Below are 27,279 nucleotides of genomic sequence, written 5' to 3'. Positions count from 1 at the left end.
TTTTTCAGATTGGAGTATGGTATCTGGTACACAACACCCTTGGGCTTCATGTTGTTGTTTTTTTCACGGTATGTTATTTATATATAAATGTTCTGAGATTTTTCTCGTGTAATTTTTTTTCACGGTATGTTATTTATATATAAATGTTCCGAGATTTTTTTTGTTTCGTGTAATTTTTTTTTCAAGGATATACTCCGCGCAGCGTTGTTAAACAAATTCTATTACGTGCTTTGTTTTCTTACCAAGAAGTTCCTTTGTACCCTTGTACACAATTCGAGTTTTGTTTTCGATTAAAATAGATAGCTTCTCGTCGGATAACATGTTAGCATATCGATATGGTAAAAATAGACTGTATTGTGCGTTGAGCAACAGACGCACCCTGGGACCATACTGGGTAGAAACAATTGAACCGGAAGTTATCGCGTAAGGTTTACCGACTTCCAATTCCTGAATTTTTACATACTCTACTGACAAATTTAGCATTTGTTTTAATGCTTGGAGGTCACTCATTTTTTCAGTCGTCATATCAAAGAAATTTCAGTGTGTGTTATTTATATATACTTTTTTTCACGATGTGTATTATTTATATATCAAGTTTTGACACGTATATATATTATTATTTATTTTCTTTTTAACGGAGGAAGAAAGTTCGTGCTTCGGAAAACGCGATGATGTGCGTGATGATTTCTTCAGTTTTCTGCTTCGACTTACGCCAATCATCCGTGTATCGTCTTCTTCCCTGCCTCGCCTCGTGCAGTTCGTCCATTCTCTTGTTTAATTTTTCCCCTGCAGCCGAAAGAAGAGTGTCGAGATCACCGCACCTCATGCCATTGATCTCCCGAAGACCGTCCTTGATAGCCATTTCACAAGGGATGCGAAATTCCGGCGTTGATCTTGCTATGATTAAAAGTTTATTAACATCTCTGTTTTCTGCCTGTTGGAATATTTGACATAGCAGCTCGTGCGGCAAATCGGTTATACGAGACATGTTGTTTTTTACTCTATGTTATTTATATACCCCACCCAAGTTTTTGTTTCGTGTTCATGGCGATGGTGGTGCCCAGTGCGGCAATTCTTTCTCCCAGCGAAGCGTCTCTGCTGACGAATCTTTCGAAAGCTGCGTGCTCTAATTTTCTGTCTGCTTCGTGACGTGCATCCAGATCCGTGCGAGTGGTGTTGTAAGCGATGTCGTGATCTTTGCATGCGGCGTCCAACGGATTCACACCCTTGTCCCCTCTCTCCAATCTTTTCTCGAGTTTGGTACCCGGTCCGCAGTACTGGTAGCCAGGTAGATGCATCTCGAAAGGTAACTTGTTGATGATGTCGTTCACGAGTCCCTTTCCTTCGGCCACGTTCCAGAATCTCGGAGGCAGCGTGTTGATGATTTTGATGAGGTACCCTATGCCCTTGTCATCGTTTACGATGAAATTGGAAAGTTTGGTGCTGATCATGTCCACGATGCCAACCTTCTCGTTGTAGAAATTACGATTGCCTGCATTCTCCTCTCCTGCAATAACCAACAACCTGTCTATGAGCTTGCGCACGTTGTTCACCCAAACGAATTCTTTGGGTAACGTGTTGTAGAGTTTGACGCCGCTGCCTGTTTTGACCTGGTTCCATATCGGTTTGATGAGATTCCTGTACTTTTCGCCGCTGCTCGATTTCACCCTATTCTGCGAGGCGTCGTTGTTTTGGTACAAGGCATCCGTCATGATCAAAATTTCCTTGTAACTCTGGTAATCTTCGTCGGTGTAATCCTTCGGCTGCTTTTTGGCAACGAGTTCCCACAGTCCCACCGTACCCGGATACCTGTTCCAGCTATCCTTATCGCCTAAATTGACTTTAATGTCGTTGCCTTCGAAGGTCACCTTCGATTTCCCAATCTTCCACACCACACCCTCGTTGGTTTCCATGCTCGGATACAATCCGAACACTTCATCCTTGTCGAACTTGCCCGTGCTCAGGTAGTCTCGTGCCAAAGGTCCCAACTCGATTTTATCCGAAGACGACGTGCTGCTTATGGCTTGACGTCGTGGTACTTCCTTCAGTTCGAACGGCGTCGAAGGAATGCTCGAAATGGGCGTGGGTACGGTGTAACTTTTAGCTGCAAGTGGTACGAGTTCGTTGATCAAATTTTTATTTTGTTCCGTGACACCTTTAATTTCTTTACCTAGATCGCTGATGGCATCGATCACAGGTTGATCTTGACGTTTCTTCTCTTCGTAGAATCCGCGATTCTCGGATTTCCAACCTTTGAAGCGCTTCGCGAGGTAATCGCGAAGCTTGAGATTTTCGTCTTCGATTTTTCGTTTCGTCATAACGTTATTTATATACGTCGTTTCTCACAACGTTGCAACGTTTAGAAAGTCGTTGATTTTGTTTCTGTATTTTCCGTCGTTGGGTTTCTTCGTCATGTCGATCGTCGCAAATCCGAAATCGTCACTGTTCCAGCAAGAAGAGCAGCAGCATTCCGAAAATTGATTGTAGCTCATGTCTCCGCCTACGTAGTCATCGTATGCGTGCTTGAGGTTGGTGTGATCTTGACGAAACAAACATATGAAATTAGCGTTGTCGCGTACTAACTGTTTTGGAATTTTGGAAAACGTTTGAGCTAGGTAAAAGCAATCTATTTCTTTGTGACGACCCTGCGTGAAAAAGTTGCGAATTTCATTTTGATTTTCCAGGATGACATCGTCGAACACAACGACTGAATTTTCACGACAATCGTCGAGTGGTTTTATTTCCGAAGCGAACGTTGCAATGTCCAGACCATCATACAGTTTCATCAGTTGCTGGTATTTGGATTGCTCCAAACTTTTCGAGAACACGTACAGATGCCTGTTCTTCCAATCTAACCAATTAGGTGCGAGGAGAAAATTGTCCACGAGCAGTGTTGTTTTTCCACACCCTGAAGGACCTACGATCAGACAGCGGATGCTGTCGGGAAGCAACTCGCCGTTCTTTTTCTTCGTTTGACTTTCAGAATCAGGTAGACGTTTCACCACGTTCCACGTACTCACAAGATCACTTCGTTCGCGTCGATCCAACTCTTTTCCGGAAGTCCCAGCCATTTGACAAACAGTTTGTCACCTTTCCTACGCAATACTCTCTCAATGAGGTACGTGTCGGGGTGTTTCGTTTTAGAGAGTTCCTCCTCGTAGAAGCGCCTCAATAAAATTTCACCGCCACTGTCCTTTATTATATACGTGTGGCGGTTCCCGGGTAGAACTTGAACCACGGTAAAAAGTTCCGTGCTCCAGTTTCGTGTAAAACCCCTGTCAAACGTTCGCTTCAATTTACTGACCCTCACCTGGTCTCCAATTTTGTATTTAGGTTTTTTTGTCGTGGGCGTGTACTTTGGACAGTAAACGGTGGAAATTAATCGTTGCTCGTAGGCCTTGGTAACGTCAGCTGGCTTCATGCCTATCGTTCCGTGCACCGTGTGATTATAGTCGTTAACGAGTTCCGGAAGAATGGTGACCCACTTGTAGCTTCCCTGAAGCGTGAAGCGTGACCACATGCGCGATTTCAGAGTGCGATTGAATCTTTCCACGATGCTGGCCTTGACGTCACTGAAGGTCGAGTAATGTCGAATGCCATGTTTTTGAATAAACTTTTGGAATACGGCATTGTAAAATTCCTTCCCCTTGTCAGTGTGCAGAAACCTAGGTCGTCTGCCGCCGCTTTCGCGAAAAATTGTCTTGAATGCTTCCGTGACGCAGGTTCCCGTTTTCGCCTTCAAAGGTAGAGCCCATGCGAATTTCGAAAATGTGTCTATGACTGTGAGGAGGTACTTGTTGCCCTTGTTCAATTTATGCACGTTTTTTAACTTGCCGCTGCTCATCTCCACGAGGTCACTTTCCCAGAGGTCATCGATGGCCTTGGTCACCACCGCCAAACGTTTGTAGTTGCGGCGCGCAGGTTTATGCAATTCTTGGACTATGGCTTGCCTAGACATTTTTTTTTAGAGATTACGTTTGAAGAGAAGCACCAGCGTGATGGGATTCAAAGAAGGTGGCACCTCGCTCGTGTTTTGAATGATCAGCTTATCGCCGGCACTCACGTCGAAAACTGTAAGATCTTCGTCTTCGTGTATTTCATATATGTTGCGCGTTTCGTTCCAACGTGCCAGAGGAATGTTTCCTGCTTTCTGGACACCACGATTCGATATCAAAGTCATGGTGGGGACGCTAGCTTTTCTGCCGTGAGACCAGTACGAAAATTCGTTTATCTGAATCGTGCCATCGAGGAGAAACTTGTAGTACGGATGATAGGGATGCAACATGTACAGTTTGTTACCTTCGACGAACGTGGAGATTCTCTGTTGATTAGGAACGCTGTTGATTTCGATGGCTTGCAGAGAATGCAGTTTAGCGAATTTAGTGTCGACGCTAACGAGGTTGCTGTGAAGCTGTCCCAGTGTATTTTGTACGGGCAGCAAATGTTCGACTATGGTATTCGTTACGGCAGAAAACGACGGTTTGATTTTCACTTCCACGTTCAACTGCTTGTAGTTTTCGTTGAGTTCTTGTAACTTGGCACCGAAAGAGGCCAGCGTCGATTCCTGCGTGGATTCCAGCACTCCAACTTGATCTCTGATGTTGACGACGATGTTCTGAAGGTTCTCGACTTGATTCAATTTCGAACTCTTCTCGGTAAGATCGTTCACGATGCTTCGCATCTCGGTAAACTGCGTGTGAAGATCCGCGACGCTCTGCGAAGTGGGCAGCGTCGACACCAGCGAACTGATTTCGTCTCGAATCTGTTCCACGTTCGCCGTTTCCGTTTCCAGTCGTTTCAGCATACGTGATATGTTCCTTTTCAAAGCGTGCAATTCTTTGGAGGTGGGGAGATTGCCCACCCTACTCTCGAGATCGCTTAACGAACTTTTGATGTCGCTCGATTCGGATAGTGCCGTCACGGCCGTTTTCAATTTTTCCAAATCTTCGCTCGAAGGCACGCTCGTCCGTAACGATTCCAAGTCACCCTGTATGTTGTCCAGTACGTGATGAAAATGAGCAAGATTCGTTTCGACGTTCAAATTTTCTAAATATTCGATCTTCTGCTGGACCGTGCTTAACGTGTCTTGAATGCTCGTCAACGCGCTTGCTTCGGCGTGAATATTTTTAATTTCTTCGTTGATCAACTCCAGAGATGCCTGAAGCGTAGCGACGGTGGTTTGAATGTGTTCGAAATCTTGATAAGCCTCCAATTGAATTTTTATGTTCGCGACGCTTTTACCGATGACCTGCAGTTCGTCTGATGAAGGTAGGTTCGTCATTGTATCTTCCAAAGTCTGTAACTTGGATTTAATTTCTTCCAACGTACCGGTGAATTCTTCTTGTAATTTGGAAACGACGACATGCAAGCGTTCTACATCTATATCCTTCACGACGGTTTGAAGTTCAGAGAAATTCTTTTCGATTGCCGAAGTTCGTTCTTCGATTTCGAGTTTCAATTTTTCCAAATCTTCATTTTTCGATTGAAATTGCTGTAATTTGGCCAAATCATTTTGAAGCAAATCCACGCTCAACTGTATATTTTGAATGTTGTCGTAAGAAGGTACGTCGACGTAATTTTTTATGAGCGTTTTCAGTTCGGAATCGATTTTCAGAATGGGATCGAGACATTGGGTTTGGAGCGTAGCGATCTCCGACTCTAAACTTTTGTTTAAGGTCTCCTGCAAAGAGATCAAATCGCTCCTCAACTTCTTAACACGGATATCCAACATGAGAATCTCTTCTGCGTGGTCTACACGCTTCGTGTTGCCGAAAATGTCGTTAGGCATTTTTGGTTAACGGTTATTTATAATAGGATAGGTGATTCGTAATTCTACGAAGAGAGGAATGAGTTTGTCGTAATCTCCGAGGAGTTCCACGTACAGGTAATCTCCTGCGGAAACATCGTACGTAATGTTAGAAAGCATCTTGTCGTGCTTGATTCGAAAAATGTTCTTGCCGCTAGAAATTTTAATATTTTGCCCTTCGTTCTCCGGATTCACGGTGATTTGAAGTTTCCCGTCGATCGGAATCTCGTAGAAATATAAATTGTTATTAAAAACATAAAATATCTTGCCCACATCGTCATTTAGTTTCGTCCAGATACTATTGAGATGAATAACCAACAGACCATTGAGTTTAGATAACACGGAAGGTAAGAGGTTATTGGAATTTGGTTGTGTAGTGTCCATGATGCCTTGTTTACGGAAACCAAAAAGATTCATTGTCCCTGTTATTTAAATTAAATTTCTACATGAGGTGTCTTTTGTCATTCTTCAAAAACAGACGGAGGAAAAGAGGGGCCCTCGGGCGATGAAATTCGAAAGGCTCGAGAACATGTAATTATCTCATTACATCACGATGAAGAAGAAAAAAAGTAAGAGTTGAATTTAATGAGCCTCGTGTTTAGAGCGAGCCTTAACAACATAATAACGAGTTTCAACTTTTCATCACCTGAGGGCTCCTCTTTTCCTCCGTCTGTGTTTGGAGAGGAAAAGACACAGCGGACTTCATGGCTATGGGGTTACAGTTAACACACGTCACATTTATCGCTTCCATTGCAGTGGCCCCACTCTCTCGTGTGGATTTGACAATCGAGAACACGTAACTTATTGTCTCTTGCATCCAATGCGACCTTGGTTACGCGCGTCGTGTACAATTCGTGTAATTTATTCGCAATGCGATGATCTGTGCTGAGTTTTCTTTTACCTTGAAACAGGCATTCTTTGTAGTCTTGCATGCTAAATTTACTGGTACTTATTTTTCCTACCCCTTTCGCTTTCTTGATCTCTTTCTTATCTGCAATCTTGACGCAGTACATTTTGGCACGAAGCCCCGCAAATTCGCTGATGTAATTACCAGCCGCTTCGTCTTTGAACTTTCCTATGGTCATTTTGTTTTCCGTCGAATGCAGGTGATGGCCTGATGGTAAGTTACTGAAATCAAAAAGATGCTTCATCTTAGTCAGATCATGTTCGAGGCTTGGTGTGTTTTGGATTAGAAAAATGAAGCTATCCGTGTCAATGTAACATATTTGGATGTTATCTCCATAAAAAGGTTGAAACTGATCGTAGTACGATTGGTACATGTGCAATTTTGATAGTTCAAGGACGGTGGCACCTATGGCAATCGGCTTGTTGAGCACCACTTGCTTCTTGTTCTTCTCGACGAATACTAGATTCTCGTCGAAAATAGTGAAGTTTTTGAAGTAGGGGGACGCGACAATCTTTTCGAATTTCTTTTCGTCCGTGACCAACGTTGCGTCGATGTAATTACGCACGTTCTCCATCGTCTTGCCGTAGATGGCGTTATTGAACAGTTTGTACAGATCCTTGTCTGCAGGCGATGTCGATTGCGCTCTGCATCGTGTGTTCTCGGCTATGTAGGGTTCCAGCCACCTACTCTGCCTAAATTTCAATCCTCTGTGTACTTTCTTCAGCTGCAAGCCGTGACGCACGTAGAATTGGAGGAGCCGGTAGTGCAGAACGTAATTCCTCTTGTTCTCCATGCTTAGTATGAGTTTTGGCTCCGATGATCCTCCAGGTGGCTTCTCTTTGGTGGGGGCCAGGGCCAATCCGTGATGTTTCTCGTGCAGCGTTTCGGGATAATCGAGATCCACTTCCAAGAAACAGCCCCATTCGCTATCTTCGCTCCAGTTGAGAAGAAAATCCTCGGAGGAGAGTTCCTCTTCGGTCATCCACGCGTAGTCGCCGATGGGAAGACACTGGGACATGGAGTGGCCATACAGGTTGTTGACATCCCAGTAGACGATGTAAGTGTTGGACTTCGATGCATCGTAACCAGGCGTACCAGGATTATTTGCCTGAGCATGCCTTCGGGGACATTGGACGATGCCACCGCGTATCGCACTCTCCATGAAGGCATACTGTTCCTTCTCTGCGATGAGCCCCAGTTCCACGTTGGTGTATTTCAGCATCGATTCCCAAGTCAATCCCGGCGTCGTGAAGAAATACGCAGGATCCAACTTGTAGATCGAGATGCATCTCTTGCGAAACGACTCGAAAATATCCATGAGAAGTGTCACGTCCAATTTCAAATACAGGTCGTGATAGTCGCGAAAAGTTTGACAATTGAAGGCCGTCCACACACTACGAGCGTGTTCGTAGTCCTCTTCGGAACAGACGTCCTCCGTGAGATGAGAATAAAATGCCTCCCGGGGTGGAAGTTCCGTCTCGTCAAACTTGTCAAAATCATTGACGTACTCGTAGGGGTAGACGCCCTTGCGACGCAACAGATTCAAATTCTCATCTCCTCCCGAAAAACACATTTGCTTGGTGGCCACAAGATCTTCGTCGCCAAGTTGAGCTGCAAGGGTGGCCAGGCTGGAGGACAGGAAATTGTACGAATCCAGGATTCTAACTTCCACACTTCCTCCTTCTTCGAGAGGGATCCACACTCTCACGGCGATGTACTTCTCGCTCGTTCTCGGGATGATGCTGATTCGAGAAGTTATGTTGTAGAGTTCTTTGACGAACAGATGCGTATCGTACTTCTCCGTGTAGTGCAGAAACACGGCAACGAAATGCGACTCCTTAATCTTGAGATTGCACAAATTACAGATCGTGTTCAGGAATAATCCATTCTGGTGGTCATGGTGCACGACCTTGTGATTTTCGGGGGTGAAAGCCTGGTCACACTCCGCGCATCTTGTCGCCGTGTCATGTCTCCGCTGTTGTTCCGTCGTGAGAGCAGGTGGAGAAACGTAAGAGCCTTTCAGGCTGGGTGCAAGTTCTCTCGCGCATTCCTCTATCTTCTTAACAAAATGTTTTGCCGCATCGGGTCCGCAATACAAGATGACATCATTTAATTTTTCTCCGTAGATGGAGAAACTGCAAGGCTCGTGGTGAAAAATTTGGATCGTGCTTGAGGTAGAGGGATCAGGGTTGCAAGACGTCATGGGAACTTGGAAGCTTTCAAAGTCGGCATAAAGGACAGCGGGATGGTGGAGAAGAGCCTGCTGTTTCTGAAATTTCATCTTGGTTCCGGGTTCAGGCATGACATCTTCGGGTTCTGCATTCACGAAGCCAAAACACTTGTGCTGTTCTTTCGTCTTCTTTCCCACGCGAAAAATTCTCAAGCATCGATCGCAAATGTCGATCTTATCGTGATTCTTGCTCATCTGTCTTCCGAGTAGGCGTGAGAAATTCCGTATCAAACTGTAACGACCATCTACGAGCAAGAGTCGAATTACATTATTCTGGCTTCTCGCAGGTCTTAACACACGAATGTTGCCGGAATTGTCAACCCCAAACACGGAAATATCGAGATCTTCTCCTTTTTCCTCTCTATAGTTTTTTTCAAATTGGTTAATCTTATTCAGGGGCACAGGATAGGAAATTCCTCTCATCATATTCTCGTATCCCCCCTCGTATCGTTTGTAATTGTACAGACGTTGGGGGTTATTATTATTAGCCGGGTGTAATGCGGCGATGACAGACCATAAGAAACTCTTCGCATCATTACTTTGTATGTTTAACACTGCATTTTGTTTTTTTTTTGTTTGTTTTTTTGAGCACTGCCTAACGGTTTGAAATTACAGACTCGAAGCTCTAACATGTGGCTGTGTCCGCAAAGACTCCATCCACTTCCGCGACCTTCAAACTCTTCTTGTTTTTGTCCCAGGTGCTCGAATAGCCGTGTCACAATTTCCTCCAGATCCTCGTGATTGCCCTCATGTAAGCCTTCGCACCCTACGTAAAAGCTGAAAGTGCTTGACTCGGACGAGACAACTTTCTCATACAGCAGGGTCAAGACGAGATGAATTTTAACTGCAACATTAACGATGCAATTACGTAATTGATCGACTACCAGAGATTTCACATTGTCGAGGAAGGTGCTCGAGTCACATTTTTCATCACTTCCAGATTTATACGTCATGATGCGTGCACTTTTATTCAAAGCACCGCCGCCTTCATGTGCATCAGTGCGAGATTTCTTTGACGGGGGGACTACGACATCATGTTCCGGTAGACGACATTTTTTCAAATGCCTAGCAATATTAGGTTTAGAAATCAATTTTCCACAGTTACGACATACCACTTTTCCGCAAAGACCGGAGGGACCTGGTTGCGATTCCATTTTTCCTCTGTTATTTATATACAGAGAAATTTTTGGGGGGTAGGTTGTGGTGGTGGTGGTAGGGGAAAGCACACTGAAACAGAAGGAAAAAAAGTTGAAAAATGCTAGACATTTTTTTTTCCTTCCACATATATATATTAGACGCGAACAGTATGTGTGTGTGTGTGTGTGTGTGTGTGTGTGTGCACTGTTGTAGGAGGTAAAAAAATATGTGACATGTAAGTGTGTGTGTGTTTCAATTTTTTATGACTCCTCTGAATATGTGTGTGTCAGACGCAAAACAAAAATATAAATATATCATGAAAAAAAATAAAAACTTACCTTTCAAAAAAGATAGAGAGACTTCAAAAAAACTTGTAGCTCACTAAAAAAAAACTTTCCACGATGATATATATATGTATACTGCCAGACAAACAAATTAAAGAATACTGAACTGCCACGATTTTGACGTTCACCTTTCAAGTGAGATAGAGAGAGACTTCAAAATAAAACTTGTAGCTCACTAAAAAAAACTTCCACGATGATATGTATGTATGTATACTGCCAGACAAACAAATTAACAAATACTAAACTGCCACGATTGACGTTCACTATGATAATGATGTACAAAAAAAGAAACTGCTACGTTATATAGGAACCCCAACAACCCACGCGACCCCCTCTCCTCTCCTTTGGTGAAAACACAATGAGCGCTATAGTCAATGTCCTAGCAATAACCCCGTTGACCGATTCACTCATGCATGTGGTACAAACGAACAATGCTATACTTTTTTTAAACAAAAAAAAAGACTTTTCGATGCGCACAATATCCTGTGGGGGACAAATAGCAAATGAAACGGGCGTTGACAGTTCCACCCATGCATTGTGTTGTCGATCATTTCCTCGGTTTCTCTATTCCACACGCCCCGTCAGAGGGTGTGGTGTGTGAAACGGGCGATCCCCTCCAAAGCTCTGTGAGAACCAGCACACAAAAAACTCAACCATGCCTGAAACAAAAACCAGTGGACGCTTTGTTTCGTGCTTGTGATTCCATAAAAATAATACGCGAAAAAGTTGAAAAATTCCACGTGCAACAATACAGCTTTGTTGTCGGTCGAGCATAATTGTGGATAGATAAAAATTTCCAAAGCGAATGCTGTTTGCTGTGTTCGCTTCCGCCGCATCCGCTTCTCATTCAATTGTTATAGGGGGGGGGATGTGGTGGATTCTTCGTTCAGAACCGTGGGAAAGCTGAAAAAGTAGAATCTCTTCAGGTCGAACTTAACGCCAGCGGAATGGGTTCGGGGTGAGGCTGTGGCGGCGACGGCGTGGCGGTCGTATGTGTCGAAGCTGGTAGCAGCACGGGTAGTACTGCGATCAATTCTTGTGAATGTAGTAATTCTTTCGAAAAGATAACGTTACCTAAACGAGTGCACGCTTCCAAAAAAAAATAAAACTTGCAAGCGAAATTGCGAATCACTCCAATATGCGGGCACGGAAAAAAAAAAAAAAGGTGAGGTTTCGAAGCCACAATAAACGTTCAACACCACCTGTCGTTGTTTTTTAAAATTGCATTATTGTATGATGTCAGTTTTGGAAACGCTTGCAATATACTTTGCACGTTGCGTGAAAACAATAATTTCACCTCGGACGAAACAATTATTTCTCGCTGTGTAAGCTCAGCTAACGTTTTTGAGTTTGATGCTCTCAACGAATCGAAAATTGATTTTTAATTTTTCCAAGCCACACTATCGAATGACATTCGGTAATTTCGAATTTGCGCAAATGCTTCTGGGTTGGTTCGCAAAATAGTGTTTGGTCCGTGATAAAAATATTACATTGAGCGATGAAACACAATTTTTCCACAGGGGCGAGAAAAGTTCTACCGAGCGTCGCTATCCACGCGAACATTAGAAATTGCCTGAATGTGCCTTGGGGGCTTTGCACACGATTATCGATTTTCGTTTTAGAGAATAATCTATGTAAGATTCTAGCATTGAGAATAAACAACGTTGATTGAATTTTGACAACATTCGCAGTACAAATCCAAATTCGTGACGATTTCGCCACCACCACGCACCCCTGGCGAGGTTATAGGGGCCAGGGATCCTAAAAACAACAATTATTATTTGTTTGTTTGCGTCACAATACGGAAATAATGAGAGGCATGCGCGCATTGTGTTCCCGAGAGAGAGAGGTTTACAAAGCTCGCGATATATAAACATTTGGTCCCGGGGACTTGGAAAATTACGATAAGGTGCATTCATCCTTCAAAGGATGAGAGGATGAGAGCTCATCTTTCACTCATCACTGCTTTTCTGCACCGTGAAACATCGTCAGCGTAATAAATAAGGCGCGGAACGGGGAGAGAGGTTTACAAAGCTCGCGATATATAAACATTTGGTCCCCGGGACTTGGAAAATTACGATAAGGTGCATTCATCCTTCAAAGGATGAGAGGATGAGAGGATGAGAGGATGAGAGGATGAGAGCTCATCTTTCACTCATCACTACTTTTCTGCGCCGTAAAACATCGTCAGCGTAATAAATGAGGCGCGGAACGGGGAGAGAAAGTGAGTTTTTGAGCTTTTGGCGGTCGTTTGGTCAAGAAATCAAAGTAGTGGTCAAATGCACATTTACTATCTACTCCCAACTTATGGTAACAAGGAAAGTGGTTTGTAAAGGAATTGCAAAGTTTAAGTTTCATAACAATTTGGAATTTTTTGCATAAAGAATGTTGAATTGATGCGGTAAATGAGATAAGATGATAACATCTTTGGTTCTGCTAAATTTCAAATCAGGATCTTTGACATAGAATCCTGGAACTGATATCCGAATTTCGAAACCTTGCTCAGTGTTGCCATACGAAGGGAAAATTCCCTCCGCGTAGGGCAATTTACACAGAATCGTATGTAAAAAGGGAAAAGGAAAATTTCACGAAAAATATCAAAATTGCACGGAAATATACGTATAATTTGAAGATAATAAGTTAATAATAATAATAATAATAAATTAATGATCACTAAATTGTGAAATAAATTCACGTCACATAATTTATTCTCCTCCAAAGTGAGCCGTATTAAAAAAAAATCAAATTATACTTAGAGACAATATCTTCTCGCTATTATCTATATTTTAAGAATTATTTTAATTGTAATAAAACAACTAATTTAAATGTTTATTAAAAAGTTATAACACCATTAAGCCTTGTTTCCATGATATGAAAAACTCAATATGCTGACCAAGGCAGAAATTTATTTTATTACTGTATAAAACATAAACTAAACGTCACGTTTCAACCTTCTAGCAAGATCTTCTTCAGACTCTGTACCATGTACAAATGAAACAAGGTACAAAACAGGACAATAAATATACACAAAAATTACTCCCCTTCAGACACAAGACTATTAGAAACTATATCGTCCTGTTTTGTACCTTGTTTCATTTGTACATGGTACAGAGTCTGAAGAAGACCTTGCTAGAAGGTTGAAACGTTACGTTTAGTTTATGTTTTATAATAAAATAAATTTATGCCTTGGTCAGCATATTGAGTTTTTCATATCATGGAAACAAGAATTAATGGTGTTATAATTGGACATTTTCCGAGGCTGATGAGGAAAATTAAAAACTGGAAGGACTTGAAGAGGAAAGAAATACACAAAGAGGAACGAGAGAAGTTTGTGAGAAAATGTCTGGAGAGAGGCACAGCGCCTAAAGAATTAAAAATAAGTAAGAAGGAAGTGGTTTGCAACACCAGGAGATGGAAGATATTGGTTCAGAAAATGGAAAAAGAACTGATATGGAATGAAATAAGGGCAAGAAGAAAGGAGATAAAAATAATAAAGGAGGATCTGACAAGAATTGAAAAATCTATTGAAGATGAGCTCACCATTTTTATGAGAGAATATACATTTTACGAAATGAAAAGCTGTCAGGAGAAGTTTAGAGAGAAAATAAAAATAAAGTAGAAGAAAGCAGAGGGACTAGGATGCAAAGAAGAAAGGAGAAAAGAGGAAGAAGAGGAGGCCACCAGAAGAAGAGTTGTGATAATAGGTTTTTGATTGATTGATTTGGCGTTTTAAGTCCTATTTATGCACAATAAGGCTAAACGGGACTTAATCTACAGTTTAAAGTAGGATCCGAACCACTATGTGCCTCCACCGGGTATCGAACCCGGGACCCGTTGATAACATTGTGGTAATAGGGAATGTAGACCTATCAAAGGAAGAGGAAGCTTTTTTAAAACTAGGAAGAGGTTTCAAAGTTAAAGAAAGAAATGTAGACTATGACGAAGTTATATATGACATTGAAGAAGCAGTGCTCAATGTAAAAGAAGAACCAGAAGGAGACAAGATTAGAAGGAGAACAGCACCCATAGTGAAGAAATAAATGGAAAAGCAGGGAAAAGTAGGTAATGTGAGTCAAAATTAAAGGGAAGGGATGAAGAAAATCAAGACAAGAAGTGATGTGGTGATAGAGCAGGCAGATAAAGGAGGAGCAATTGTGGTGATGGAAAGAGAGGAAGTATGAAGACGTAAAAGAGAACGGATATGAGGAGATTTGTGGAACAGAAGAAGAACAAACTATAATAGAAAGGGTTATACAAGACTGTAGGAGGAGAGGATTCAAGAAGTGCATTAAAAAGACAGGAAGACTGCCAAGATTGAAAGGCTTTCCAAAGATACACAAAGAGGAGATAAAGTTGAGACCAGTAATGGACTGCAGAAACAATATTTTTGGAACCCTTGGAAAAGAAATTAAAGAAAGTTATTGAAGTATTAGTAACACAGTAAGAATGCAGAGCAGTGAAGAACAGTGAACAAGTGGTGGACCTCATAAAAGGACTTAAGTTGAATGAGATGAAGACGAAAATGTTTAGCTTAGACGTGAAAAGTATGTTCCCAAGCATCAAGAGGGGACACGTTTTGGACATTGTTAGAAAGAGAATGGGACAAGAAATTATAGTAGAATGGGATAGTGAAAGGGTAGTGAAGGCGCTGGAAACCATTTGGAATAACGGTGACAGTAAAATGGGGGATAGAATAATGTTAATGACTGAAGGACTGAATATAGGTTCTAGCCTAAGCCCAGCATTGGCTGAAATGGTTATTAATGAATGGGAAAAGAAAGTGGTAGAAAAAGGAGGAGACAAAATAATTCTGTTTTTCAGATATGTGGACGATTGTTTTGGCATATTGAAGTGAAGGAAGAGGCAGCTCGACATATTTGCCAAAGAAATACCAGATGAAGAAAGAGGGATATTGTTAGAACTCGAAATAGAAGAAGAAGACAAGATAAGCTACCTAGATATATTGATGAAAAGGAAGAGAGGACAAGAAATTGAAACCACTTGGCATCAGAAGAAGTGTGCAGCAGGGATATTCTGCCACAAAAGACGTCCTGTAAGTGAGGTGACAAAAATAAAATTTATAAAGAATATGGAGGACAGAATCAAGGAAATATGCACGAAAGGATGTGAAAAAGAAGGCAAAATAAATAGCATATGGAAACAGCTGGAAAAGAATGGCTACGAGAAGGAGGACAGACTGGACATAAACAGAAGAAGTAAGAAAATAGGCAGGGGAGAAGAGGAAGAGAAATAAAAAGAGAGGAGGTTTGGAATAAGGAGTATGGGGAAGACCACAGAAAAGATATGCAAAGTGCTTAGGAAAGCGGGCATTAAAACTTACAGGAAGGGAGGGAGAAGCATCTTAAGAATAGCGAAGAATACAAACAAGAAAAAAGAAAACAGAGAAGAGGAAGAGTAAGGGATTATCTACGAAGTGAAATGTAAAGAATGTCAGAGTGTGTACATAGGAGAAACGAGAAAGAGGCTGAAAGATAGGTTGAAACTACATAGGGATGATGTACGACTTAAGAGAGATAGAAATACGATATTTAAACACACGAGAGAAACAGGACATGACATAGAATGCGATGAGGCTAAGCAGATAGGAATGGAGAAGAAGATAAACAAAGAATGGAAGAAGGTGTTAGAAAGAGTGGAAAGGACAAGAGAGAAAGAGGAGAGAAAAAGGAAGGAAGAAAGGAAAAAAGGAAAAAGAGAGTGAGATAAAGAGTCCTCCACCTTCCAGATGCAAAGAAATGTTTAGCTAAATCGCTTGTCAGGCAATATTACAGTTGACAAGGGAAGGCCACCTGCTGGAATGTTCCAGGAAAACACCTTTCTAATAGTCTGTGTCTGGGAAGGGGGAGTATTTTTTGTGCGTATATATCGTCCTGTTTTGTACCTTGTTTCATTTGTACATGGTACAGAGTCTGAAGAAGACCTTGCTAGAAGGTTGAAACGTTACGTTTAGTTTGTTTTATAATAAAATAAATTTCTGCCATGGTCAGCATATTGAGTTTTTCTTATTAAAAAGTTCATTTTTCGCAAATATTGAATTCTTATATTAATAATGTCCATTGTTTATTATTCCCCTCTCATTTTAAGCCATTTAACCAATCCAAAGATTTATGTGAATTAATATTTTTATTGAGTCAATGGAAATAGTAATGGTTCTACTAGTAATAATAGTAGCTCCTGAAGTGATTGTAACTTCGTTTTCTTGCAAGGTGAATAGAAAATTTGGATGTAAGAGGTAATTTTTAGACCTTTAAAAGGGATATTATGCTTTCTTGTTCTGGCAAGTCTTCCTCCCTGGACTAACATCCAAAGTAAAAATAAAGTAAAGTAAAGTAAAGTGCTCCCCTGTGCATAGCACCACGCCATGAAAGCGTATAGGGGTGTGGGGGTAACGCCCCACACTTTCTTGATCCGGTCGTGAGTGGGGGTGATGTGATCAGCATCACGCCCCTGACCGCCTTTACCCCCCCAGGTACTCATGTTATTCGATGCTGGGTGGTTGCCGGGGCCGCATCCATCGTTAGAAAAGTTCCCGGATTTGAACCGGCCGGGGATCGAACCCGGGACCTTTAGCATGGTAGTCAGACGCGTTACCGACTGAGCCACCGCGGCCTCTTCACTATTCAAAGCCATTAGGATTAATGACACGGATCTACCCTCCCTCTGTGACACAGCAAATCCTACATGTCTTTCATCAGTATTATACGCTGATTCCGGAAAGTGGCTAATCTTTTGTATTTCATCTTGCTTCTTATATAAAAGATTAGGAAAGGGGAGGAGATAGATGAATTAAGGAGAATGGGAATGCTGCAAGGTCATTTTGCTTAGAGGAAGTAGCGAACGGTGTAAGCCTTGGATAAAACTGAAGACATTATACTATTTCTTGGAAATCATTTCTACTCTCTGGACATGAATCCTTACGTAGTTTTTTGTAGTGATATAACCTGTATACGAACACCTGGATTCGAAGGCACTTCATTCGTTATGGCGAGGACACAACCACCTCAAGTTTCAACCACAATTAATAATAAGAAACAAGTATTTACCTTAGGTTTATTGAGGTATCCTTTCATTACAGAAGGGCCTTTAACACGAAGCTCCCCTTGTTGTCCATGTCCTAAAGCTTTGCCTGTTTCTACGTCGACCACCTGGAAGACAAAATAAAGTGCTTACTTCTTGGTGTAGAACCAGTTTGCAAAATGAACTGTAAATGATGTTCGGTTCACCACATCCCAATTGCCCACATAAATGACTCAATTTCATTGGTGAATGGGGGATGATGTTAGTGCGTTATTCGTTGTCAGCAGATATTTTTAAATGGGGCTATTTGACTCCCTGTTCCGTTTCTCAGCAAGATTTTGTAAGAGGAAGATATGACTGTTTCTCGTCGTCAGCATAAATTTGGTGAGGGGAAAATTTGACTCCGCTTTACGTTGCCAGCAGAGATTTGGTAAGGGGAAGATTTGACTCCGTTTTTTTGTTTTCAGGCACCTGATTATTCAATCATTTCAAGTAAATTTCTATGAAGTCCACTTATTCACTCCACTAACGAAAGGCCAGATACGTTGTGTATCAGATAGCAAGACAAGCAAGGTAAAAAGAGTATGATGCACTCAGTGTATAGGTTCCACGGTCTCATCTCACATTCTCGATCTCTGCTCGATATTTAACTCCAGTTTTGATCTAGTCTCGAAAATCGCGGTTTCGTCTTAATTTCAAAATCATTGATTCGAAAATATAAAAACAAATACTTATTAGGGTCTAAATCTAACTAAAAATATATATTTTTTGAACAATTCGCAACACATACTTACAACTTACCCAGTTGATATAGATGAATAATTCATGTGGATTCAATTTGGATTCTGGTGAAATTTTCGCATACTGTGTGTTCTAATTTATTTACTTATTTATTTATTAAACAATTGATGCCACAGAACATTGTTCCATTTAGACGAACCCGACACTCCTTTCTCCACTGAGCCAGTAGGGCTCTTTTGAATGATTGAAGTGACATATTGTTTATATCAACGCTCGGATCATTTGCTACCACTTCATTATAATTTTTACCCATTTTCCACATCGGAGATATCTTTACATAGTTGGTTCTAGATTTTGGTACATGAAACAACCTGGGTTTCGGTCTGATTCTCATTTGAGGTGCACGATATTGTAATGCAGATCAATTTTATATAGCGTGCTCATCAAATTTAGATTAAACCTTCCTTCAATTTTTTCAATGTTAAACTGCGATACAAGTTCAGAGTACGGAGTGAATTTAGGGTTCACTTTGTCTTTTTTGTACTTAAGATACCTCAAGAATTTGGACTGAATCATCTCTATTTTCCTCATATGTTTATGTCCAAAGGCTGCCATATTATCGATGCATATTTTACGAGTGAGCGTACTAGGGAGACATACAAAGTTATTAATATTGATGTACTTTTCAGATTTTCCCCATATCTTTTTATAAATCCTAATTTATGATACGCTTGGTTAACAATATGATGCATATGATCTTTAAAACATAGATTTGCGTCATATGTGACACCAAGATATCTGAATTTACTGACCTAGTTATTTGTTTTCCTCCCATCTGATACTGGAAGTTTCTTATTGTTTGAGCGTTTGTTATAGACATTACCTGACATTTATCAAGATTAAAAGAAAGTCTATTATTTCGGCTCCATTGTAGTAATCTATTTACGTCTCCCTGCAAGTCAAGGCTGTCTTCGTCAGAGCAAATTGTTCTAAATATTATTACATCGTCAGCAAAATAAGGCAACGCGATTTCGTAATATTTTTCGGGAAGTCTTTAATAAAGAGTAAGAAAAGGAGTGGGCCCAAATTGAAGCCCTGCGGCACCCCAGAAGGCATAGGGTATTCCCGAGATACGTATCCTCTATAATTGACAAATTGCTTTCGGTCCATTAGGTAAGATTTTAACAGCATAATTACGATTTTAGAAATATTAAAATACGATAGCTTCTGAAGTAAAATGTCATGATTCACCGAATCAAACGCTTTGGTCAGGTCAGCATAAAATACATCTACCTGTCTCCTTTCGTCTAATTCATAAGCTACAAAATGTGTAAATTCGGTAAAGTTTGTGATTGTCGACCTCCGCGATATAAAACCATGTTGCATGGGAGATATAGCCGGTCATCCGTTGGCCATTATCCTCTCGTACAGTATTGTACTCGAACGGAACGAGACTGACAGTCTCTCGTTGTCGATTTTGTCTCGATGTCTCTAAGAGTCTTCTAGTTTCGATACGACCTCGAAATCGTGTATAATCCATCGTATACTGCACTCCACACAGTTACTGTACATAGTACATAACATTCGCTATTTACAATTATTTTTAGAGAGAGAAGGACAGAGGATCAGCTAATCACAACATTCGGACAGATTGTAATATGCCATTGAAAGCATTTAAGCATCTAAATATTTATGTACCATGAACCCTTACTTGTTCTAAACTCTAATCCTAATAAATCCAGCATAAATAAAAATCGCAAAAGCAAATAGAGGATAACAAGAATAAAGTGATGTGAAAGCTTGTTCATTCCCTAACTCCACAATTCATTTCAAATATTCAAAATTTTTGTCGAATATTGTGGTTCTTTCTTACTTCCTTTTACTAAAAAATGTGATGCGAAGTACTTTATACGTAGTACCTTGATTATTTCTTGTTATCGGAAGTGAAATATTTTTAATGAAGTCAAACTGCTGTTATACTGTTGAATTTTGTTTTGCTTAATACGTGATTTTTCGGTGATCTTCGGTGATCTATTCGACAATACAGCTTATATCTTATTAGATAGCATACATTACGAATATCAAACTCTTACACAAATATTTGTCTTGAAATATTAATTTCCGGAGAAGAAAGGTTTATAATATTCCCATTTTCAACCGATTTACTCAAATCTTACATCGACGAGAAACAAAATAATAAAGAGTATTTTTATGATTTCTCAAATGTAACTGTTATTTAGCAAAATTTACGTATGCTATTTTTATGGGACGGAAATCGCGATTCTAGCCCCAAAGCTAAGCCTCAGTATTTTAATTAAAAATTCACTCTGCTAGGATAATAATATATTCCAGTATTCAGAAACCCATACCTTCATTTGAGCATACGGGATAAGGACACCAGAACTCACATATTTTGACCCTGAAAAGAGAATGAGTAAGTTAATTTGCAAATCATGCAAAGGTTTTGCATGAATATAATGTATTTCACTAATAAAAATGTAAAATTCTGAATGATTTCTTTATCGCTCATGATGATCCAGCATTTAATTATTCTGCGAATTGTATAAACTCAAGGTTGTACTATGCGAGTATGCCAATATATTTTACTGTCAAAGTAAATACTATATTTTTATTTGTATCTGTTTAAAGTTGAATTTTCACAATTTGAATTCGTTTACCTTCATTCTTATCACTTTGGCGGTTTTATGAATAATATTCGATATTAAGTAATAATTACACAACCGTGTTATTGCCTGTTGTCTCAGATTTTGGCAATAATACGTTTTGTTTATGAAAGACATTCCAAAATTTGAAATATTAACAGGCATTGTTATTTTGTCAGAATTTATGTACACACCCCTCATCAACAAGTCAAATCATCATTGAATACAGAGGACGTCAGTTAACATAAAAATAACCTCCCTTAGGGTTAATCCAATACTGTACTTGCCTGGTACATTATTAACATTACCCAACACAGCTGCCTTGGTAAAAGTTACCAGCCCATATTCCGTGGCGCCAAAGCACTGGAAGTAGAAAATTGAACTAAATTGGGACACACGCTTCGATAAGATTTTTTCCAAAGTTTGGTAAGGCAAAATAAAATTACAAACTAGACAGAACCCATAAGATATGTGTCCTAAGAAGGATATGAAAGGGTATGGCTTGTTGTTGTTCGTTATTAACATATATTTCCATCTCTTTGTGTATTTAAATTCATTTTTAGGGGTTACAACCCGCATAAGTTATCAATTCAGCACGTCTCTGCAAGGAATATATACAATTTCTACATTACTTTGATCTGAATTTAAAATTTGTCGTGCAGGACTGTAATTTCAGATACACGATATCTCTATTACAAAATTATTTAAATTTCATGTAAATAAACTATTTTTTGAAAATGGGTTTCCAAATTATGGATATTGCAATTGTTCACTATCGACCAAAGCTATCTTGAAAACTATTTTTTATTTATTTGCAGCAGGTTTACTTAAGCTTACAATTTTTCTTTTTACACCTTTTTAGAAAGATATATATATAAAGAGCTTTTAGTCCTTCAAAAAATTAAAAAAAACTATGCTATTTATTTATTTATTTCAAACAGTATTTATAGTGCAGTATTCAGAAAATTCCGAAGTACAGCACTTTTACCCATAAACTCATAATCAAATTATCATAAAGTAAAGGAAGAAAATGAACATTAGAAAAAATACAAAATGTTGGACAACGACGAGAAAGATACAAAAATCTGAACAGTGATATAAAATAGTCCTAATTTGAAAAAGATACGTGAAACAAAAATCCAAACAAAACACGTATACATTCAGTTATTCTTAGTGGCATTATATTGAGTTATTAGATTATGTAAAAATGATTTCTTCCCATTATTTTTATGCATTACTGTTACTATCCTGTAATTTCTTACACCATATGCAGGGGGATATTAGGCCAAATTTCATATGAATATTGGAGCATGATATGTTACTATTCAAAATATTATTTATCAAGATTACTTCTCCTACAAGTTATGGATAGAAAAATATAGTAACTTATCAAGCAAGGCTATTTACTAACATAAAGTTTAACTTTGCACTACCATAACATAAAAATATATATGTGCACTTTTGAAACGAATAGTTATTTGTAAATATGATAAGGAGGCATAGTGAAGCATTATGTACGTACCATTCCGATCTCCTTCACATGTGGAAATTTTGCCCTCAGGCTATCCATGACGTTTCTATCTATTACGGCTCCACCTGTAACCAGGTACTTCAGACTGCTCAGATCATATTCGGACGTAAGTGAAGTTTTCAGCAACCACACAAGCACATATGGAAACGCTCCGAAAGTTTCGGGCTTAAAAGAATTAATAAATGAATTAGCACTCTCATATGTGTCTGTTTTGGAAATATTGCAAAAACAACATCCAACCTTCAACTCAAGTGAGGATGCTTATGGCTTACTAATTGTCGTATGATTACAATTTCCAACAGAATTTTGAAGTAGGGCATTTGGTATATTGTAGTCCCGTTGATATTCGAGGTTAAGTGACAGAAATTTAAAAAAAAATCACCTTTGCATCAGTACTCGTCTGTTTTTGTGAATTCCTAAACATGAGTTAATGCTAAACGTATTAGTGAAATGGTCAACATTTTGCTCTGTTGGGATTTACAGATTTACAGAGCTGTCCTGTCATGGCTCTATGAGCGTCCCACAATCGGCAAAAGTGGGGTATGGTTGGTGGACTACAATGTGATCCTCCCAGCTAGATCCGAGGGATCCGCTGACCAACGACAGGTAAGGTCCTCCATTCATATTGGGGGTTAGGCATAGAGCTGACAACTCTGCACTGTAATAAAGACATGTCAAGAATCAGCAATGGCCATGGATGTTCCCAAGGCAAAATATTCTGAAGGTACAATAGTCTCTCATTCGGATCTCCGGGCGGGGACTACTTTGGGAGGTCCCTGGACTAAGAAAAAGATCTACATTAGGAATAATGATATTAAATTAGGCACCTGGAATGTTCTGAGCCTTTACCGGCTTAGGACATTTCGGTGTACAGTTAATGAGATAGTTAAGTATAAATAGATGTAGTATCTATTCAGGAAGTTTGGTGGCCAGGAGAAGGGAATTATAAAGCTAAAAATTATACTTTTTTCTATGCTGGTACTGAAAATCATAATTTTGGAACAGGCTTTTTCATAAATAATAGAATTATCTCGGCTCTTAAAACAGTAGAATTTATTAATGATAGCATATGATATGCGGTTTTACAGGCTAGGTGGTGTAAAATTATTTTAATAAACATACATGCACCAACGGAAGATAAACATGATAACACTAAAGATGATTTTTATGTAGAGTTAGAACAGGTGGTGGATAAATTTTCTCAGAATGATATGAAAATTCTGTTAGGTGACTGTAATGCACAGATTGGTAAAGAAGAGACATTTGAACCCACAATTGGTAAAGAAAGTCTTCATGAATTAAGTAATGATAATGGTATAAGATTAATTAATTTTGCAACCTCAAAGAATTTAATTGTGAAAAGTACCACTTTTAAACATAAAGATATCCATAAATATACCTGGTCTTCTCCAGATGGTAAAACTCATAATCAGATAGATCATATTCTCATTGATAAGAGAAGGCATACTAGTATAATTGACGTTTGTACACATAAAGGTGCTGACTGAACCAGTGACCATTATTTAGTAATTGCTACATTAAGAGAAATACTCGCAGTGATAAATCATAAGCAACAAATTCTAAAAGTTATAAAATTTAATACAGGAAAATTTGCTGATGAAAGAATTTAAAAAGATTACCAAATTAAACTGTCAAATAGGTTTGATGTTTTGTGAGATTTAAATGATGATGAAAATATAAATAAAACAGACGTAAATAAGACTTGGGAGCACATACGTAATGCAATATAATCAGCAGCTAAAGAAAGTATAGGATACCATAAACCAAGAAAAGGTAAGCCATGATTTGATAATGAATGTCATAATCTAATTGAAATAAGAAATCAGGCTAAACTTAGGTGGTTAAATAACTCTGATAATACAAATCTAAGCAATTATAATAGAATAAAGTTAGACGTTAACTGTACGTTTCGAAGTAAAAAAAGAGATTACTTGAAAAGCAAAATTAACGAAATTGAAACAAACAGCAAAAACAAAAATATCAGAGATTTTTATAAAGGTGTAAATTAATTTAGAAAGGTATGGCAACCTGAAGTAAATTTGATAAAAGATAAAGACGGTGATTTTCTACATTACCCAAGCGATATTCTAAATAGATGGAAGTACTACTTTAATGGCCTTTTAAATATTCATGTAGGAGATAAATCAGAAGTAAATGAAGTACACACAGCAGAACCTTTAGTTCCAGAACCTAACTTGACTGAAGTTAAAGATGCTATTAAAAGGCTAAAGAATAACAAAGCACCTGGCATTGATTTAATACAAGCTGAGTTAATTAAATAAGGTGGAAATTCGTTAATATGTCAAATTTATAAATTAATTTGTTTAATATGGAGTAAAGAAGAAATCCCTCAAAAGTGGAAAGAATCCATAATTGTTCCTGTGTTTAAAAAAGGTGATAAAATGAACTGCAATAATTATCGTGATTTTCTCTGCTCTCAACAACATATACATAAAATATTATCTAACATTCTTTTAACAAGACCAACCCCATATGCTGATGAAATTATAGGTGATTATCAATGTGGATTTAAACGTAACAGATCAAATTTTTCACATCATACAGACACTCGAAAAAAGTGGGAATATAATCAAAATCTCCATCAGCTATTCATTGATTTCAAAAAGCATATGATTCGGTCAAAAGAGAGAAATTATATAATATATTAGTCGAGTTTGGAACACCTAAGAAGCTTGTTAGTATGATAAAAGTATGCACCAGTGAAACAGAAAGTAAACTTCATGTGGGTATTAATGTGTCTGACAAATTTACAATTCATGATGAGTTAAAACAAGGAGATGTATTATCTCCATTGCTCTTTAATTTTGCCTTATAATATGCTGTTAGGAAGGTAAAAGAAACTAACGAACTAAAATTAAATGGTGTGACTCAGTTGTTAGCATATGCAGATGATGTATATTTATTAGGGGATGATATAAATAGAATTAAGAATAATGCTAAAATATTTTTCAAAGCAGCTAAAGAGATAGGTTTGGAAGTTAACAAAGAGAAAACTAAATATATGCTTACAGGTCGAAATCAAGTGTTAAGTAATAATCAATATCTAACTATTGATAACAACTCGTTTGAACCAGTTTCCAAATTCAAATACAGGAGTAATATTAACAAATGAAAATTATATTAAAGAGGAAATAAAAATATGCTTAATTCAGGAAATGCATGTTACATTTCTCTTCATAAACTTTTGTCTTTTCATTTAATATCTAAGAAACTAAAACTTAAAATATACAAAACAGTAATTTTGCCTGTATTATTATATGGATGCGAAACTTGGTCCCTTACATTGAAAGAACATAAATTGAGAGTATTTGAAAATAAGATCCTTAGGAAAATATTTGGATTTAAAGGGGATGAGGAGACAGGTGAGTGGAGAAGGTTACTTAATTTAGAACTACATAATTTGTATTCATGTCCAGATATTATTAGAGTGATTAAATCAAGAAGACTTAGGTGGGCAGGCCATGTGACACTAATGGGAGAGGAAAGAGAAGTTCACAGTATTCTTGTTGGGTAACCTGATGGTAAGAGACCTCTAGGAAGGCCAAGACGAAGATGAAGAGACAACGTTGAGATGGACCTAAAGGAAATTGGTAGGGATGGAAAAGAGTATATAGATCTTGCTCAAGATAGGAACAGATGGAAGGCCTGTGTTGCTGCAGCCATGAGCCTTCGGGTTTAAGAAGGCTAGAGAGTTAGTTAGTTAGTATTAGCACTAGTAGGCATAGTAGCTTTCCCAATAGTTCATTGTCTTTTTAGATTGACTCCGTTGTCCGCTACATCAGAGGATGGTAAAATATAACAGCCATTACTAAAATAACTCCCATAACGATCATATTATCCCTCACGAAATATCCATGGCACTGATCGAATATTTCTACCAACTCCCAATTTGGCTTATCTATTCCTTGTAATATACACTGCCAACATAATCTTCCAATAAGGAATGCACAGCATAAAATGGTTTTAGGAAAGGCAAAACAGTAAGTTAGTGTGGCGTACACACACGTGTGTATGAATACAGATGGAATATTTCATTAGTGTCAAATCACGAATAGAAGAAACTAAAAAGACAACAACATACAGATAAAAATTGATATTAATCCGTATATATTTGTTTCTCAAGGTTTTGGTTTTTTGAAGAAGTAAAACGAGAAAGAGTAAGAAACTATTTAACGATTCACAATTAAGTCAAGGTCGAATTAACTTCAAACAAATGAAGGAAATAAAATGGTCGATTATGGAAAACATTTTCCACTTCATTCATAACGTTTTACAACGGAAACAAAAATGGTGGATTATGGAAAACATTTTCCACTTCATTCATAACGTTTTACAACGGAAACAGATATCATCTTCAATCTAATCAATTGAGATGATGTAAGACAAAATACACAGTAAAATTACATGTAAAGTGACTCTCTAGCTAACTGACCAGCAATATCCTCATACCTTATATTGACTAACAGCTTTCAATACTTTATCGCCAGAAAACACGGGAATGTTGTACGTTTTGCATCCCTTCATGAGTTGCTGCAAGCTGAAGAACAACCCCGATATATGAAAGTTGGTGACAGCAAGCAACAAATCAGTATCATATAGCAAGTATCTAAAAAATAAAAACAGACAGCATGCAGTCAAAACATATTTCTTGGATCCTACGCAGAAACAAGTTTCAAATTATTTGCAACAGTCCTTAGTCAACATTTTTTCTTAAGTATTGTGTTCAATCATGTGTCAGTTTCTAAAGGAAATAAGAAAAACACAATGACTTATCTGAATAATTTTACAATCATATTTTTCAAAATAAGAAATCACCATAGGAGAAAGTTGTATGTTCCCA

General features: G+C 38.7%; 1 protein-coding gene across 1 annotated transcript in view; it reads right to left on the bottom strand.

The window, feature by feature from the left end:
* LOC145997357 (uncharacterized) overlaps positions 1-27,279 on the bottom strand; it is a 137,864-nt gene that overhangs the window by 77,506 nt on the left and 33,079 nt on the right. Inside the window, exons 9-13 of the mRNA XM_083134358.1 lie at positions 26,889-27,045; positions 22,389-22,562; positions 21,154-21,229; positions 20,573-20,622; positions 17,489-17,590 (exon numbers count right to left, since the gene is read on the bottom strand). Coding sequence (XP_082990484.1) covers positions 17,489-17,590; positions 20,573-20,622; positions 21,154-21,229; positions 22,389-22,562; positions 26,889-27,045 — 559 coding nt within the window. The remainder of the gene's footprint in view (positions 1-17,488; positions 17,591-20,572; positions 20,623-21,153; positions 21,230-22,388; positions 22,563-26,888; positions 27,046-27,279) is intronic.

This window comes from Lepisma saccharinum, chromosome 1 (assembly GCF_977018435.1).
Source record: "Lepisma saccharinum chromosome 1, izLepSacc3.1, whole genome shotgun sequence".
Classification (NCBI taxonomy): Eukaryota; Metazoa; Arthropoda; class Insecta; order Zygentoma; family Lepismatidae; genus Lepisma; species Lepisma saccharinum.
This window is presented reverse-complemented; position numbering and strand designations above follow the sequence as displayed.